General features: G+C 36.1%; 2 protein-coding genes across 2 annotated transcripts; both read left to right on the forward strand.

The window, feature by feature from the left end:
* Positions 1-5,812: 5,812 nt before the first annotated feature.
* Positions 5,813-11,219, forward strand: LOC113782984 (chromatin remodeling protein EBS-like). The gene is made up of 5 exons (XM_027328975.1): positions 5,813-6,058; positions 7,774-8,116; positions 8,203-8,271; positions 8,897-9,032; positions 10,909-11,219. Exons 1-5 carry the CDS (start codon positions 5,986-5,988, stop codon positions 10,933-10,935), a joined length of 648 nt encoding a protein of 215 aa, XP_027184776.1. The 5' UTR covers positions 5,813-5,985; the 3' UTR covers positions 10,936-11,219.
* An 810-nt stretch (positions 11,220-12,029) lies between these two features.
* On the forward strand, positions 12,030-16,631 carry LOC113781994 (subtilisin-like protease SBT2.4). The gene is given in 10 exon segments (XM_027327908.1): positions 12,030-12,226; positions 12,382-12,526; positions 12,632-13,026; positions 13,164-13,259; positions 14,859-14,928; positions 15,069-15,351; positions 15,459-15,799; positions 15,887-16,154; positions 16,274-16,365; positions 16,368-16,631. Coding segments are annotated over 10 exon segments (2,151 nt in total).
* The last annotated feature ends 285 nt before the right edge of the window (positions 16,632-16,916 follow it).

The raw sequence follows: 16,916 nt of genomic DNA on the forward strand, positions 1-16,916 counted from the left end.
AAAGAATAGAGCCAAGCCATATATTGAGATACTTGTTGATGGGACATTATTTAATCAGGATATGATGTTTCTTTGCCGACTCTGGAAATAAGAGCCAAGTGATTTTCGGAAAAGGTCTTGAACTGGATCTGCTATTGCTGTGCATATAGGACTTGCAAGGTTGGTTAGCGTGAACAGGGAGCAGTAACGCGACAAAAAAAAAAAACACGTCTCAGCAACAGTTTTTCTGCCTAGAATTTGAACAAAAGAAGTTAAAAGCAGAAAAAAGTAACGGTTGATTTCATTAAGATCAGTTGAAAAGCTTGCGAAACCAGGCTTTTTCACGCAAATAATGTGGTTAAAGTTTTGGATTTGCATGGCTTATCAGAGAGGAGAGAATTCATATTCCGGGCAACCAAACCCTAAATGAATATTTGCATTCTGATTATTGTTGCCCAATCATGGCAAGGAGAGTTAGATGGATTTCATCTCTGACTCGACTACTACTCATTTTCCGATTGCAAGATTTTGCGTTACAGAAGAGGGCGATATATTACCTTAGATCTAATGGAAGGTGAGCCAGTTGCATTTCATCAAGGAAATACTAGCTAGTACGATGTCGACTGATCAGAAAGGTTAGGGATTGGATCCCAACAGGTAGTAATTTCTCCACTGCCTTTCGTTTACAGATCCAGTAAACATGGAGGAGTTAGTTGTTTCCTAATCAATCTTCCATGTTGCCTAGTTCTATATTTGGAAATCTTATCTGGAAAATATTTTATTCTTGATTGAAATGCTAGTGAAGTCTCCAAGGCTCTGCACACCTTTAAACACATTGTTAATGGATTCGCAGTCCATACCAACCCATCTCAGGGAAAACCCTGAACACGTTTATCAATGCTCAATTTTTTCTGCTACATTCATATATCGTTTCTTGTTTGGCTTTAATTGACAAATAGAAAAATTTTAAAATTCAGGTTAACAGAATAAAGAATGTTCCCGGGGTCAAGATGGTAGAGAAAGATAGGAGAGCCAAACCAATGACAGCTTATACACCATACTTCTTAGGGTTGCCAGCAGCCCGGACTCAGGAAGGAGGAGACAGAAATGCTGGTGAAGGAATTAATTGTGATCAGTTTTGTTGACTCGGGCAGTTGCATGTTTCCAAAAAGACGACCAAGATCTAGTTTAACTAAGGTGTAAGGTCTAAGGTGCGAATTGTCTTCTCCTTTCTTTAGCAGTATCTGTTTTCCTTTACTCTTGTTGACGTTAATTGTTAACATCTTGGGTTGCGCTTCTTTTTATTGTTTCTTTTGCTTCGCTGTTTTGCTAGGGTATAAATATAACCGCAACCTAGATCTCCAGGCCTCCTGTCTTACTAGTAATACCTTAATCCAAATAGGCTTCGTGGGACTCACCTTCGCCTTTGTTAATTCCTACTCGGTGTTTGCGACTTCCAGAGGAAGACCCTTTTCAGTTTTAGGCATTGTTCATCTCCAGTTTCGGAGTTAAAAAAGTTTTGGTCACTGTAGACAGAAACTAGCTTCATTAAGGAGCATGTTATGCAGCCCTTAGTCCGTGAGAAGGGATTAGTACGAGTTTCAGTTACTCACGCTCTAAAAATAGGTAAAAAAGTATTCTAGTTTCAACATTTCTACAGGTTTAATTCACTTGAAATTGCAAGTCTCATGTATTTTCATAGTAACAGGTACTAAAGTTTTGATGAATGTACAGCATAGGAGAACAAGGTTTCAAGGTGGATCAATAACTTTGAACCTAGATTATGGATTTTTTGCATCTAGGGTTAAGATGGAGGAAGGGCGAAGTCTTCATGATCCCATTGGCTACAAAGCATAACGTACGTGTTGATGAACAGTTCACTAGAGTCTCTTCCTTGATTTGTCTTCCTTAGCTGTGTCTCGTGGTCACCTATCTGTTTTTTCCTCTATTTGATTGCTTGCGGTAAATGATATCTCGCGTCATTAGTTATTTGCCAAAATTCAACAAGCCAAGAGGCACAATCAAATTTAAGTTTCTGTTCAAGTGTTCTTGTTTAGTACGTGTCAAGTTGCTTCAACTTGCACAATTCTTCATCTTTTACCCTTTTGGTTCCCTTAATTGCTGGGGTGCATTGGAGCTTGCCTTGATGTGGATATGTCTCATTTGTCAAAATATGGTCGATGATTTCACATCTAGGTCAAATTTGCATTTACTTGCTGTAACGTTTTCCCTTAGTTGCATTGCTGCTGTGGAAATCCTGAATGAAAAACTGTTGGCTCTTTTACCTAACAAAGAAGGAGAGAGAGGTCTAGCACTGCTGAAGCTTGGATGTATAAAAGCGCTGTCCAGTTATCCAGCATGCATGAATATGATGGTTAAGCTACCGGTCTTTAACCTGGCATCCACGATTAGTAGGAGTTTACTCATCAAGTCTCTTCTTATAGCTTGAAATTTAGGTGTGGTGCAGTCATGTTTGAAGAGAAATGCCTTCATGTGCAACTGCTTCTCATTGCACAATCAAATGCAATAACTGGAGGACCTAGGAAGATAGCTGAGCCCTATAGCCAGAATTTTGGAGATTGATGCAGTAAGCCTCAAAAGAGAAATACACTGTTCTTGAGAAGTTTATACGTTGAATTTTAGGCTTTTGTGTTGCATGTGGAGTTAATTACACTTGAAAACTATAAATCTAATTTCTTATCATCTCTTCTTGAAAAAAGAAGGATAGTTCGTGGATAAGCAAACTTGATCAGTATCTGATAGAATTTTTTTTCAGAGAATGGCTTCACAGGGGTCCTTATAGGGTAGATTTCCCACTTAAATTCCAAAATTTGTACAAAACGCAATTACCTACTATAAAGCGACTTCTCATTGAAGTGGTAGAAGATGTGTTGAATTATGGTGAAAAGACGCGCCTTTGATTTCCGGGCTTTTCACTGGAAAATGAAGCAGCATGAGTGTGGGGAAATTCTATGGCAGGAACAAGAAAGCAGCCCCGAAATGGAGGTCTCCTAAAATGGGTAAAGTTGCGACGGCACCGCAGATGAGCAACAAACAAGAAAGCAGCTCTGAAATGGAGGTGGAAGGAAGAGGTGCCTGAAACGCAAAAGCTGGAACGACAGCATCTGTAGAAATGCGATAGCCACCGGCGCAAGTTTATAAGATTAATACCAGTGATACAAGATAACTTCATTTACGTATTACTATCATTTGTACATTTACAAATGCCTGTAGTTTAGATTCTCTAATAATTTGGATTTCAAAAGTATTCTCGAGGCATAGTTAAATGATCATTTTATATTACTATTAGGGAGACCTCTACTTGGTTAACCACAAAATCTTAATCTTTTATTTCTAAAAAAAAAATTAATATTGTTTAAAATTGTAAAAATTCACATATAAAATAATAAATCCTCAAAAATAATAGACAACTCCAAATCACAAAATTTAGTATATTATTCAAGAACTATTAAACAACTCATATAAACACGGGTATTTTTTAAAATCACCGTCATTAGGAATTCCCTTTATTATTAGTTGAATAAAAATTTGAAACTAAATTAAAAGTATGAAAAACTAAATGAATTGAAAAGACAAAAGTTATTGGTTATGCATAGTTTGGTATTTTTGTTACATATAATATTTGATGTGTTTTTGTGCCATTTTACTAAGTTAACAAGAAGAATGAAGTGGCAGAATATTTTTTTTTTTTTTGAGTGAAACTATCATTTGCTTTTTTAAAAACTTATAGATGACTTTTGAAAAAAAAAAACTTATAGATGACTATCAATTTAAATTTTAGAATACAGTATGAATGCAGACATTTGAATTTATGTCCCATGCTATGTATGGATTTAGACATCTGAATCTATGTTGTGTGCTATATAGGGATTTGGATATTTGAATTTGACTTATAGATGACCATTGGATAACATTGATTAAATTTATTACAATTAAAATAATTTAGTGATATTTGCAAATGACACATGTCAACATATTATAATCTTTTAGAATATCTCAAAGCAGTGAATAGATATATATAAAAGGATACATAAAAGCAATAAGTGCTTTGTTAAAGATAAAAAATAAGTTACTAAAAAAAATTAAAATGCGCATGAATAAAATTTTAAAGATACTACTTTAATGATTGCATTCGGATACAATTTTTTTTCAAATATTATTTTGCTTGTATCATTTACACATTTTTCTATTTTTTTAAAAATATTTCTAATCACAATTTTATCTCATGCAATACGTCGCAAAAAGTGTTACAGTATTAACGATAATGTCTCAAAAAAATACAATTAATATATAAAGATATAACGAAGTGCTTTGCAAATTCTTGAGATTCATTTTTTTACCCAACTGTTAAGACCTCGGTCTACATTTTAGACTAGGGATAATTTCATAAACCTCCCCTAAAGTTTCTAATAATTACAACCACCTCCTTAAAATTTGAAAAATTACACTCACTTCCTACATTGTTATGAAAAGACTATATAATAGCCTTGGCAACTCTATAAATCTTAAGTGAAAAGTGGGTGTAAGAAAAAAAAAAAAGAAAATCACATTTTGCAAATATTTCTTTATCCAAAAGTTCTAACTTCATCTCACCTAATACATTACATTCAATACCGAAGTCATTTAAATGGACTTCTTGCTACGTTTTATAAATAGCCAACTAGTAGGAATGCATTTGCTAAAAATAGCTTCTTCACAACTTACTTAGCAAGGGGAAAAAGAAAATGAAATCCAAACATTAAAAAATGATGCCTTGAAACATGGCATAAATTTTGCTATAAAGAGCTACCTTAACATTTTTTACTCAGCAAGCAATATTGATATTTGATTTCTTTTGTCATTTAATTTGTTTCGTAAATCCAATAGGCACGATGTAGGGTATTCATTAGATTTTTTTTGTGCTTACATCATCGTTTGTTATAAAACATAATTTTTAAGGGAGGTTTCTATAATTTTTCAAATATCAAGAGGGGTGGTTGCAATTGTTAAAAAATGCAGGAAAGGTTTATGAAATTATCCCTTTAGATTATGATTAATAACTTAAAAGATTAGAAGACAATTTTTTGATTTCCTTGATTTTCTCCTAAATGCTTCTCCAATAGAGAAGTATTTCATTCATTGTAGTATTATGTTAATTAGACAACGATGCTAAATTATACAAATTTTGAATAATTTGAGAATAACACTAAGGAAAACATACAATTTCGGGACACCACTTGGCAAACCAATTGGGCTCGTATGACAAAACTGAAGTTTGAAACTGGAATCTAAAATTTAAAATTTGAAATCTAAAGTTTGGATCCATTGAGTTAGTAAATTGTTAAATAATAAATTTAATAGATTTGAGTGTAAATCACATTATGTACAGATTTACCTAGAAAATTTAGTGCCAACATTTCTGTAACTTTGTCCTAGTTTATTAATAAAAAAAAAAAATTCCCCACAGTTAGGAGAGAGCTATTTGCATCAGTTATTTGTTGAGATTATTCACATTTTCATACTGACTCCCAACTCTCACCTAATCTGCTCAACTTTTATCCACTTTTTTATGTACAATTATCTACATTATAAAGAAATTTTATTCTACGTTTAATTCGAACCTAACATTCAAACCCAGATTCGGTCCGATCCCATTAAACAAGCTCGGACTAACTGGACCTATTGACAGTCCTAAATCATAACCGCCGGTAGGATTTCCAAAATCCAAAAAGAACTGTTGTGATTTGTGCATTTAACCTCAAGTGGTGAGTTTATAAACAGATAGCCTTTCACCAAAATTATGCCAGTGCCCCTATATCTTCGAAGCCCACCCAACAATCCCAAACCCTACGAATTTTACCATTTGGTATACAATTGTCGTTTATTTACCACGGACCCAGTAAAGCTTCTCAGTCTTTACTGCAAACCAAAGCACAGCACAGTCGAAGAAAAGAAACCCTCTTTCCTCTATCTCTTGTTCCCCATTTCCCATTCTCCATTTCTCCCATGGCCAAAACCAGACCTGGCAAGCGGGACTTGGACTCATACACAATCAAGGGCACCAACAAAGTTGTCAGAGGTATATATATATATTTATAGCTTGTTGCCTATTTTTCTCATTTTACATATCCTATCTCGTTGTATGTTACAAATATTTGTATCGATGAATTATTCGTATGATTTTATTTTTATTTTTTCAACTTTGATATGCTCAGGCAAGGGGTTTTATATTGGGAAGTGAAGTGTTTTTCGGCCGAGGGTTGGGGGTTAATGATGTTTGTTTGGCGTAAGCTCTGTGCTAATTGAGTTTACATGCATGTAATAAAGTGCAAGGTTTGTCTTTTTTGGCTTGTGATAGCTAATTCTAGAATGAATTTACGTTTGACCTTTTCTTTTCACGAAGTGCCCAGAAAAAATTTTGGGTTTTCTTTAAATGTGCCTTGAGGGGTTGGGGAATGCAGTTGTCTAGAGCTGGCAATTAGAGTACATATCCGGTTATTCATCCATATAAACCTCGACTAAATGGGGGGTTGGGGAATGCCGTTGTCTAGAGCTGGCAATTAGAGTACATATCCAGTTATTCATCCATATAAACCTCGACTAAATGGATTTGGATTACTTGAATAATCTAAATGACTTTAAATGGATGACCATTTAAATCACATAAGTTGGTGCATTTGCATGGATTATCCAATACATCCATACAAATCCAATTATTAAACCAAAAAAGAAAAAAAGTGTTTCTCTGTAGTCCAAACTGTTCACACACTTAAACACTCAGCTGCTCTGTTACAAGCTTTAACCACCTGAAAACTTTAAAGAGTTGCCATCTCTGTAGTTCTACTTCCACGCTTTGGGAGTCTCAAGAAGCTGCTCTTGTGGCCATTGGGAAGTGTTGGCGAACTTTATTCATATTCTAGATCTGAATTTGGAGTTGAAGTCATTTTTTACCTCCAATAGAGGAATTAATTGGGGCATGTTTTTTGGTTGGTCCGAATGAGGTAGTAGCATGGATGATGATAAGTTTGCAATTTAAGGCTGCGCTGAAGCTTGCCAAGTTGCCGAACGATGAATATAATCACTTGGGCAAATACAAGGTACTTTGAACTGCGTTGGACATTTAACCTGTTTGAAGAATGCTCTTAATTACTATTCGGCAGCATTTGAATCATGGATTCGAAATCCAGGACTGAGAGGAGAGGGTGCAAATGGAAATTAAGTGGTGTGTATACATGTGCATGTTTAGGTATCTGTTTTGCATAGGCTTCCTACGGGTTGGAGTTGGAGTACTTGTGGATCGACTATGACAGAGGAGGATTTAGTTGTTTTAGGTGTTGGGTGAGTTGGTTAAATAAATGGATAATTGTTTTTCATTTATCCATTATATATCCTATTCATTTAGATCCATTAAGTCAATGGTTGTAATTGGTTTGGATATATTTAGATCCATTTGCCGCTTATCCGGTTGTCTTCCTAATGTAATGCAGGACACTCTTTAGTACATGCAGACTTTTTTATGCATGTAATAGAGACAGTGTATTTGGGAGCATGTAATTAACAAGTGTTTTATTCTGTACTTTTCTTGTTTGAGCCAAGGGAAAAATGTAACTGAAATATTAATGGGCTCTTGGTCCTGGATGGATGGTTATGGAGATATTTTTTTTGTTATGGGATAGATTTATTATTTATGGTGCCTTGCTTTGTATTGGAACTGAAACTAAACTTGTCAAAGAAAATTTTTTGATGTGTTTAGTAATTGATGTTTGTTTACCATTCTCTTTTGTGGATTTGAAGCTGCGGATTGTGTGTTGATGCGCCCATCAGAAATTGATAAGGCCCCGTACGTGGCACGTGTTGAGAAGATTGAGGCTGATAATCGAAGCAACTGCAAGGTCCGAGTAAGGTGGTATTATAGGCCAGAGGAGTCACTTGGAGGGCGGAGGCAGTTCCATGGAGCAAAGGAGTTATTCTTGTCAGACCATTTGGATGTTCAGAGTGCCGATACTATTGAAGGGAAGTGCATTGTCCATACTTTCAAAAATTATACCAAACTTGAAAATGTAACGCCTGAAGATTACTATTGCCGATTTGAGTATAAAGCTGCTACTGGTGCTTTTCTTCCTGACCGTATTGCAGTGTGAGTATTTTATGTGTGTGCCTGGTATAGTTTTAAGATTATCTTTCCTTTAGTTACTAAGCACTCTTTTGTGGTTCATAATGAAGGTACTGCAAATGCGAGATGCCATATAACCCTGATGATCTGATGGTGCAATGCGATGGGTGCAAAGACTGGTATTACTCACCAACTTTCTCTTGTGCTTCTATTGATTCATTTGTGGTTGTAGTTGTATTAGTTGGACCTTGAATTTTCAGGGTGTAATTGAATTGTTCAGATAAAGAAGCTCGGAAAAAATGCTTTCTGCCACTTAAAAAGACTTCCCATCCCTTAGATCTAGTTGCAATAGGGAAAACAAGGGAGAAAGGTTTTATCAACTGTATGCATTGCAGGGCTTTAAGATATAGGGATATAAGGATTGCTTTTTTATCCCTTTTCAGCAAAGAGGAGGAACTAAATGCTGTTTGAAGAATGGTATCTTTTGCTAATGATACACCTTGAGTTTTCATATTTGCAAGATGTAGATTGTTAAAAAGATGATGTTTTTGAAGCATCTTCTTTTATTTCTGGAGAGGAATACTGCCCATCATTCTTTATCATGAGTAGTTCACCTTTTTTCAGCAAAAATTCCCTCTTCCACCTCAAAGTGAAGAAAGAATATATAATTAAAGTTTTATGTGCTAGTGTGGGAATAACTAGCCTTTGCTAAAGTATTTGTTTATTCCTTTCTGAGTTGCTTTTATACCTTGTAGTCTCCCCAGTCTTAATTTTTCTAAGCAACAATATCTGATTCCTTGATAGGTTTCATCCTGATTGTGTTGGGATGAGCATTGAACAGGCAAAGCAATTGGATATGTTTGTTTGTTCTGATTGTGCACCTGCTGACGTGAAAAAGCCTCAGACCAAATTAACTGAATCTCCAATAATGAATGGAAAGGTGAGGCTCATTATATGCAGATTTTGCCCAAATATAGTTGTCTGTCTAGAACTTTTCAAAAAACATGAATTGCTTGAAGGCAACGTTAGTTTAAGATTGCATAAAGTAAATGTAACAACAGACCGTGCTCTATCACCTACTGTTTGATGATAAATGTACATTTGTCCAATATCCACTGATTGTTGACCATATTGAAATTTTTGTAGTTACTACTAGTTTCAGGTCAATACCATCCTCGCACGTGACTTCTAATCGAATACAATCTTTTTTTTTTTTAATTTAATTTTGTTTCTATGATGCTCCATTGAACTTTTGGTGGGGAGAATTTAGTCAATAAAATGTTTCTGTTTCCTAGCCATTTGACTGTCAATGTTTTACACTCTTTTAAGTTTTCCATGTCATCCTTTCCTTGTGTTGGGCAGTTACTTCAGCATATGATCATGGATGTTGACCTTTAAGAATTTGGTTCTATTCCCCATCTTCATGGGAAGGGTTGGCATGGTTAACACTTTTCTTTTGCCAAGGACTGTACTAAAGAAAATATGAGTATAAATGGTCAACTGGCTGGAGAAAAGACAGAAATTGTTGGAATGGCTTCTCAGCTTTCAAAGTAGAAGACAAGTCCTGCACACCTGCACTCATGCTTGCATATAGAGATATAAATTCTTCGTGTGTGTGTTGGTTTGTGTGTATCAGTGTCTGTGTTATTGAGAGAGAGAATAGGAACCAACACCTGTATATACAGGTAAAGTTTCTGAATGTTTCTTTTTGTGTGTGTGTGTGTGAGAGAGAGAGAGGGTTATGTTAAATTATTGACTCAGATATGTTCTGAGATAGGAGGGTGAGTACAAACTACCATAAAGGGAAAGAGAGTTTTTAAGATGTTGTGGTCTTGAAAATAGGTTTCTGGCAGAGTTGAAAATTATGTGAAAAGGTTTAGTTCATCCACCCTTATGTTTTCCCTAGTGACCAAAAGCACCTCTACAATTTACATAGAGAAATTTAGGGCAAGTGAATGTTGGAAATTGCTTATTTTTATTGGAGAAAGTATCTCTTCTGAATATGATCAGGCAAACATTCAAATTGGTCCTTTGAACAGCAAAACTTTCTGTTCCATCATATGCACCATCTGCACGTACAAGTATGTGCTAAATGGGGGAAAAAATAAGGAAAAAGAAGAAGAAAGAAGAAAAGTATAGTTACAAATGGAATTACTTCTTTCTTTAGGACTATATCACCTGACTCTTTTAGAAGGTCTCAATCACCTCTTGAATATGTTTTGAACGAATATTTGTAAAAAATGCTGTCATGTTTAGTGCTTGATCTTTAGTGTTTGGTCCTTGGATTACATGCTGCCTTACTGTTTAACACTGAATCTGACCCTTGCAAAATCTCCAGTTTAAAGTTTGTCCAGTATTCTATATTTTCTATTGTCTGTATGACAGAAACTGTCTGGAAGTAGCTCAATGCTGGTAATGGGTCTGATGGAATTTTTTCTTACTTATTGGTTTGCACTGGCAGTAAATTCTTTTGCCTTATTAATTGGACAGAAGTGTGTAACATCTGACAAAGAATTGTAGTGTAGGTGAAAAAAGCGCATGTCATATGCCGCAGTTTGTTTATTGACATTGGGCTGTGCCAAGGCAATGTTCTAGAAATTATAACAACCCTACTCGAATGTATGATTACTTTTGTCACAAGAGCGTTTGCAAGTTCACTGGTATCATAGGAAAATTTTCCTCCCGGTTGTATTGGAATGCATGTGGCAGGAATAGTTAAGTTTATGCTTTTTCTTTTAATTTATCTAACATTTAAGGAATATAATTTTTGTTATTGATCTCTTTCGACTATTAATAAAGCCTCTGATTTCTTACAGGTGGAACGGAAACGGCGGAAGAAGTAAGCCGGGGGGAAGCACAACGTTGCTGGCTGGAGGGATTGCCAGTTTTCATAAATCTGATGTTGTTGTGATGTTGTATAGCGTAGAAGATTAGAACATGTGTCTATTTGTAGTGGATATATTATGTCAGTTCCTGAATGCGTGGTTGTATGCATATTGGTAGATGGTTTTGTAGCTTGTGATGCGCTCAGAATGATGCTTCTGCTGTTGAAAATCTGAAACAAAATTTTAGATAAATTAACTTTGGTTTTGAATCTTCAGTGTCAAGCAAAGAATTTGGATTGTTACTATCTTTGCATAGGCTAAATATGCATATGATCGTTGTGAGGACCTTCATTAGGTTTTATGCTTCATGAGTAATTGACTCTTGCAGTGGTAGTTGATTCTGCTGCTAGATGGAAGATCAGCAGAATTTTGATTCATTTCCTTCTCTACACGACTATATAATTATTCCAAGCTGCGGAAGGAGTGCTGCTTGTACGCCATAAAAGGATGTTGGCTAGCAATTAATCCTGTTCATTTAGGTGATAAAAAATAGCTGCATCTATCACCTATCAAAGACGACTGCCCCTTGATTTTATGATCAGAGGATCTTAAATAACCCGATAAAACACTATTAAAGGCTGGCTAAAGACCGTGGAATATCAAGCTCAGCTACATGAGCAGCGAATCAACGGAAGCAAAATGACATAATATTTAATCGATCGGGATATAATGCTACTTTGCCGACTCCTGCAACAAGAGCCAAGTGGCTTTCGGCTTGAACTGGATCTATGTTGCTGATTTGCAGTGTATGTAGGACTTGCAAGGTTGGCTAGCGTGAACAGGGAGCAATAACACGGGTAGACGACAATAAACACATCTCAGCAACAGTTTTTCTGTCTAGAATTTGAACAAAAATAGTGGAAAGCAGAAAAAAAGTAACCGTCGGTTTCATTAAGATCAGCTGAAAAGCTTGCTAAAACAGCTTTCTTTCACGCCAACCATGCGATTACAATTTTGGCTTTGCATGGCTTATAAGAGAGAGGGTACATTAATTTTCCAGGGATAATGAAACCCTAAACGCAGCTTTGGATTCTGAGCACTGTTGCCTAATCATGGCAAGAAGTAGGAGAGCTGTCTGGATTTCATCTCTGACTAGAAAACTTCTCACTTTTGTGATTGCTATATCATGCATTGCAGAAGAGCGCGACATATACATAGTTCTAATGGAAGGTGAGCCGGTTGTATTTCATCATCAAAAAAATTCTGGTACAATGCCAACTGAGAAAGGAGAAGGATCCGATCCCAACAGGTAATAATTTCTCTGTGCCTTTTGGTTTACACATCTAAAATAAATCATGGAAGATTAAAATAGTTTCCTGATCAGCCTCCCACGTAGTCAAGTTCTCTATATTTGAAAATGTTATATGGGAAACTATTTTGTTCTATTCTTGTTTGAACTACTAGTGAGGCCTCCAAGTCTCATGCAAAGCACCTGATCGACTCCCATGACCAGCTTCTTCAAACTGCTTTAGACGCAGGAAGCTACACCAAGCTTTACAGCTTTAAAAACATTGTTAATGGATTCGCATTCCATACTAGCCCATCTCAGGTAAAACCCTGAAAATTATATCATCGTTAGTGCTCAATTTTTCTCACTACTTTTATGCATTGTCTCTTGTTCGGCTTTAACTGACAATTTTTTTTCTAAAATCAGGTTGAGAGAATAAAGAAAGCTCCTGGGGTTAAGATTGTAGAGAGAGACAGGAGAGCCAAATTAATGACAACTTATACACCACAATTCTTAGGGTTGCCAGCGGTTTGGACTCAGGAAGGAGGAGATCGAAATGCTGGTGAAGGAACTGTGATCGGTTTCGTGGACTCGGGCATCGACCCTCTTCACCCCAGCTTTGCTGGTGACCCAACCAATCCTTATATATCAGAACTTCCTCGTTTTTCGGGGACTTGTGAGAGTGGTCCTCTGTTTCCTGAGACTTCCTGCAATGGCAAAATAGTTTCTGCTAGGTTTTTCTCAGCTGGAGCACAAGCAGCTACTGCGCTTAATGCCTCAATGGATTTCCTATCACCCTTTGATGCTGCAGGACATGGAAGGTACAGTGAAACTGATCGTTACAGTTTCAAGAAAGAAATTTTTGCATTTCGAGACTAATTTGCTACTTATTGCTGATCATGCATGAACACAAGAATTTCCCGTTACTTAACGGAAAAATATATCTTCTCTTTTGCAGTCATGTGGCTTCAATTGCCGCTGGAAACTTTGGAGTTCCAGTTGTAGTTGATGGATTCTACTATGGAAAAGCCAGTGGAATGGCCCCACGTGCACGGTAGGGTGTTCTCTCTCTCTCTCTCCGCAACAGATCTTCTGTCCCACACCCTATGTCACTCTTTGTCCCACTTTTTATTATATTGATATTTCTCCTGTATAAACATCACGTTTTAGTTCTTTTTTGTTTTCTTAAGATCCAATAATTATTAATTGAGTAATATACAAAATTTAACAAACTCAAAAATCAAAATGCATAAAAAATGAGATTTTTTATGAATTTCTGCTATATTTTTTAATTTTCTATTATATATTACTTTTTTGAAACTGTTGTATTTATTTTTTACTCAATTAATAGTTATTGATGTTAAGAAAACAAAAAAGAACTAAAACGTGATGTTTATACAGGAGAAATATCAATATAATAAAAAGTGGGACAAAGAGTGACATAGGGTGTGGGACAGAAGATCTGTTGCGCTCTCCGCAACGGATCTTCTGTCCCACATCCTGTGTCACTCTCTATCCCACTTTTTATTATATTGATATTTCTCCTATAAACATCACGTTTTAGTTTCTTTTTGTTTTCTTAAGATCCAATAACTATTAATTGAGTAATACACAAAATTTAACAAACTCAAAAAACAAAATGCATAAAAATGAGATTTTTTATGAATTTTCTGCTGTATTTTTTATTTTCTATATATATTTTTTTTGTGCACGAAAACAAAAAAAACTAATAGGATGTTTATAGAAATATCAATATAATAAAAGTGGGACAAAGAGTGACATAGGGTGTGGGACAGAAGATCTGTTGCGCTCTCTCTCTCTCTCTCTATATATATATATATAGGATTAACTTCACTTTGCACCCCTGAACTTAAATCACTTTTTTACTTTGCCCCCAAAATTTTAATTTTGAATGCTTTACATCCTAAATTCTTAATTTTGGACACTTTACACTCTAGACTCTCAAGTTTATTCCATCCAAATCCAATCAATGACAACTTTAGAAAAATTAACATCATAAAGTACCCAACAAATCAAAGGTAACGTGTTGAAAGTGGTAAAAAATACTAAGGTATTGTAGCAAAAATTTTAAAAAAATACATTATCATTAATTCACATCATTTTTTATCTCATTAATTTTTTAAATAATAGCAGTGATTGTGATTATATAAATTAATGACAGTGCACTAAAAATGGTCACAAAAAAGCTAAGGGATCACAATTAGAATAAGACAGTACATTATTATTAATTTTTGCCCTCCTTAATTTCATTAATTTTGCAAACGTAATTATTCATTGGATTCAAACGGGACAAACTTAAGATTAGAGGATGCAAAGTGTTTAAAATTAAAATTTACGTGCAAAGTGAGAAAGTGATACAAATTTAGGAGTGCATTTGTAGTGTGGTGGGAAGAAATAAGCAGGAAGCCTATGGGGAAAGGAGATGATGAGAATGAATGAGAATCTAACCCTTGTCGTAAGATGAGGAATAAAGGCCATGAACTCTCAACCAAGTAACCTATTTAAACTAAATGACGCCATTATTACAAGGCCCTTAACATTTCTCACGCAAATCGGAATGGTTAAAGCAGGATTACTAGGTTATTGATGTTTTTAATATTGGACTCTTATTACAGGCTTTTATACTTTTCAGTATTGCAGTGTACAAAGCTATTTATCCAAGCGTGGGAGCTCTAACAGATGTACTTGCAGCAATTGACCAAGTAATCACCGACTCTATGTATTTCATTAAGCACAGATGAATGTGTGTGTGTGTGTGAGTGTATATATATATATATATATAGCGAGTGGTAAGCTGAGATTCTCATTGAACTTTAGGTTTTAACTTGATTGACTGTTGCAGGCAGTTTTGGATGGAGTGGATATTCTAACACTCTCCATAGGACCAGACCAACCACCAGAAGATGCGATTACATTTTTAGGCACGTTCGAAATCTTCATGTTAGCGGCAAACAAGGCTGGAATTCTGGTCATTCAAGCTGTGGGTAATGGAGGTCCCGGTCCTTATACTGTGGTGTCATATAGCCCTTGGACAGTTGGTGTGGCTGCTTCAGATACTGACAGAAGTTACCCTGGCACTCTTATTTTAGGCAATGGTAAAAAAATTGGCGGCGTGGGACTATCAGGTAAATACTTCTGGTGCTCTTAGTAGTACCAGAAGTGAATTGTATCCTTCTATCTTTTTTTCTGTCTTTTTTTTGGTAATAATTGGATTTCTTAGTTCTCTTTCTAGGTCCGAGTTCTGGACAAGGATTACTTCAACATAGGCTGATCTTAGCGAAAGATGCAGTAATTAGGAATGGAAACTTTCCTAGGATTTCACAGTATATAGAAGAATGCCAATATCCTGAGGCACTAGATCCTGCTGTGGTGCTAGGAAGTGTGGTGATCTGCACATTCTCAGACGGCTTTTACAATGGAACTTCAAACCTTACAGCCATCATAAACACAGCAAAAGTTCTTGGTTTCGTAGGTTTTATGCTTGTTGCAAACCCAAGATATGGAGACTTTATAGCTGAACCTATTCCATTCTCTGTTCCTGGCATAATGATCCCAAGAACAAGTGATGCACTTGTATGCAAATTTTACATGCAAATTAATATTTCCAGAGAATATTATTGCAACTTGCATTATGATGAATCAAATGATTTTCCCCTGTAGCTAATATCCCAATACTACGAAGAGCAAACTAGTCGTGATAAGAGAGGATTGGTAATCAGTTACAGCGGAAGAGCAGCAATAGGTGAGGGAAGGACTGCTGCTTGCATGGGACGTGCACCTACTGTCAGCAGATTCTCCGCAAGGGGTCCTGATTACATAGACCAACGAAAGAATCCTACTGATGTGCTTAAGCCAGATATTTTGGCTCCAGGGCATCAAATTTGGGCAGCTTGGAGCCCATTGAGTGCTTCAGATCCCATGCTAGCTGGTACTACATGAGTTCACCTTTTCAAGCTCTATTTAGTTCCATAGTTTTGATCATTCTCGCATAAAGATAACCAAGTTTTTTTTTTTAACCCGAACATGATATAGCTTAACGATTTTCAGGACAAAATTTTGCTCTAATATCTGGTACTAGCATGGCGACACCTCACATTTCAGGCATAGCTGCGCTCATCAAGCAAAATAATCCTAAATGGACTTGACTCCATGAAATGTTGCTTCAACGAATGTGGCAAGCAAACCGGAGACTTATGTATGCGGTGTGCTACCACCAGTTGGAGTGATGATCGATATCCATCCGCCCTGGTTTAGGGTGGCCCCTCAAGGAATACAAGACCTGGAAATAAGACTCAATGTAACTCAAGCACTCGATGACTTCAGCTTTGGTGAAATTGTTTTGACAGGAAGTCTGGATCATATCGCGAGAATCCCATTGTCTGTATTGCCTGTTTCGTTGTCTTAAGTTTGAAATCAATAAATGTTAAGTCTGTATCGTTGGACAAATAGTTTTATTTTTTCCCCCCTCAATAAGGAACCCCCCTATGCATTCCAATGAGTTTACTCCCGTTCTGAAATTTTTGTTTTATGTAGTTTGAGAGCAGTGATCCTGTTACAAAATCTGTTTCGTGGGCTACGTACTAGTACAAAAATTTCCACGCAACATCAACCCATAATTCTTGATTCTTACTTTTGGAGCATTGAATGCTAAGGGCTTTCATGTCATGGTAAATATTTGAAGTGTGGATTC

Source organism: Coffea eugenioides, chromosome 9, assembly GCF_003713205.1.
Source record: "Coffea eugenioides isolate CCC68of chromosome 9, Ceug_1.0, whole genome shotgun sequence".
NCBI lineage: Eukaryota > Viridiplantae > Streptophyta > Magnoliopsida > Gentianales > Rubiaceae > Coffea > Coffea eugenioides.

Excerpts from the sequence above, each read along its gene's own strand:
- LOC113782984 (XM_027328975.1), top strand. The coding sequence starts at position 5,986 with ATGGCCAAAACCAGACCTGGCAAGCGGGACTTGGACTCATACACAATC. Across the intron at positions 6,059-7,773 it reads CACCAACAAAGTTGTCAGAG|CTGCGGATTGTGTGTTGATG; the intron begins GTATATATATAT and ends GTGGATTTGAAG. Across the intron at positions 9,033-10,908 it reads CTCCAATAATGAATGGAAAG|GTGGAACGGAAACGGCGGAA; the intron begins GTGAGGCTCATT and ends GATTTCTTACAG.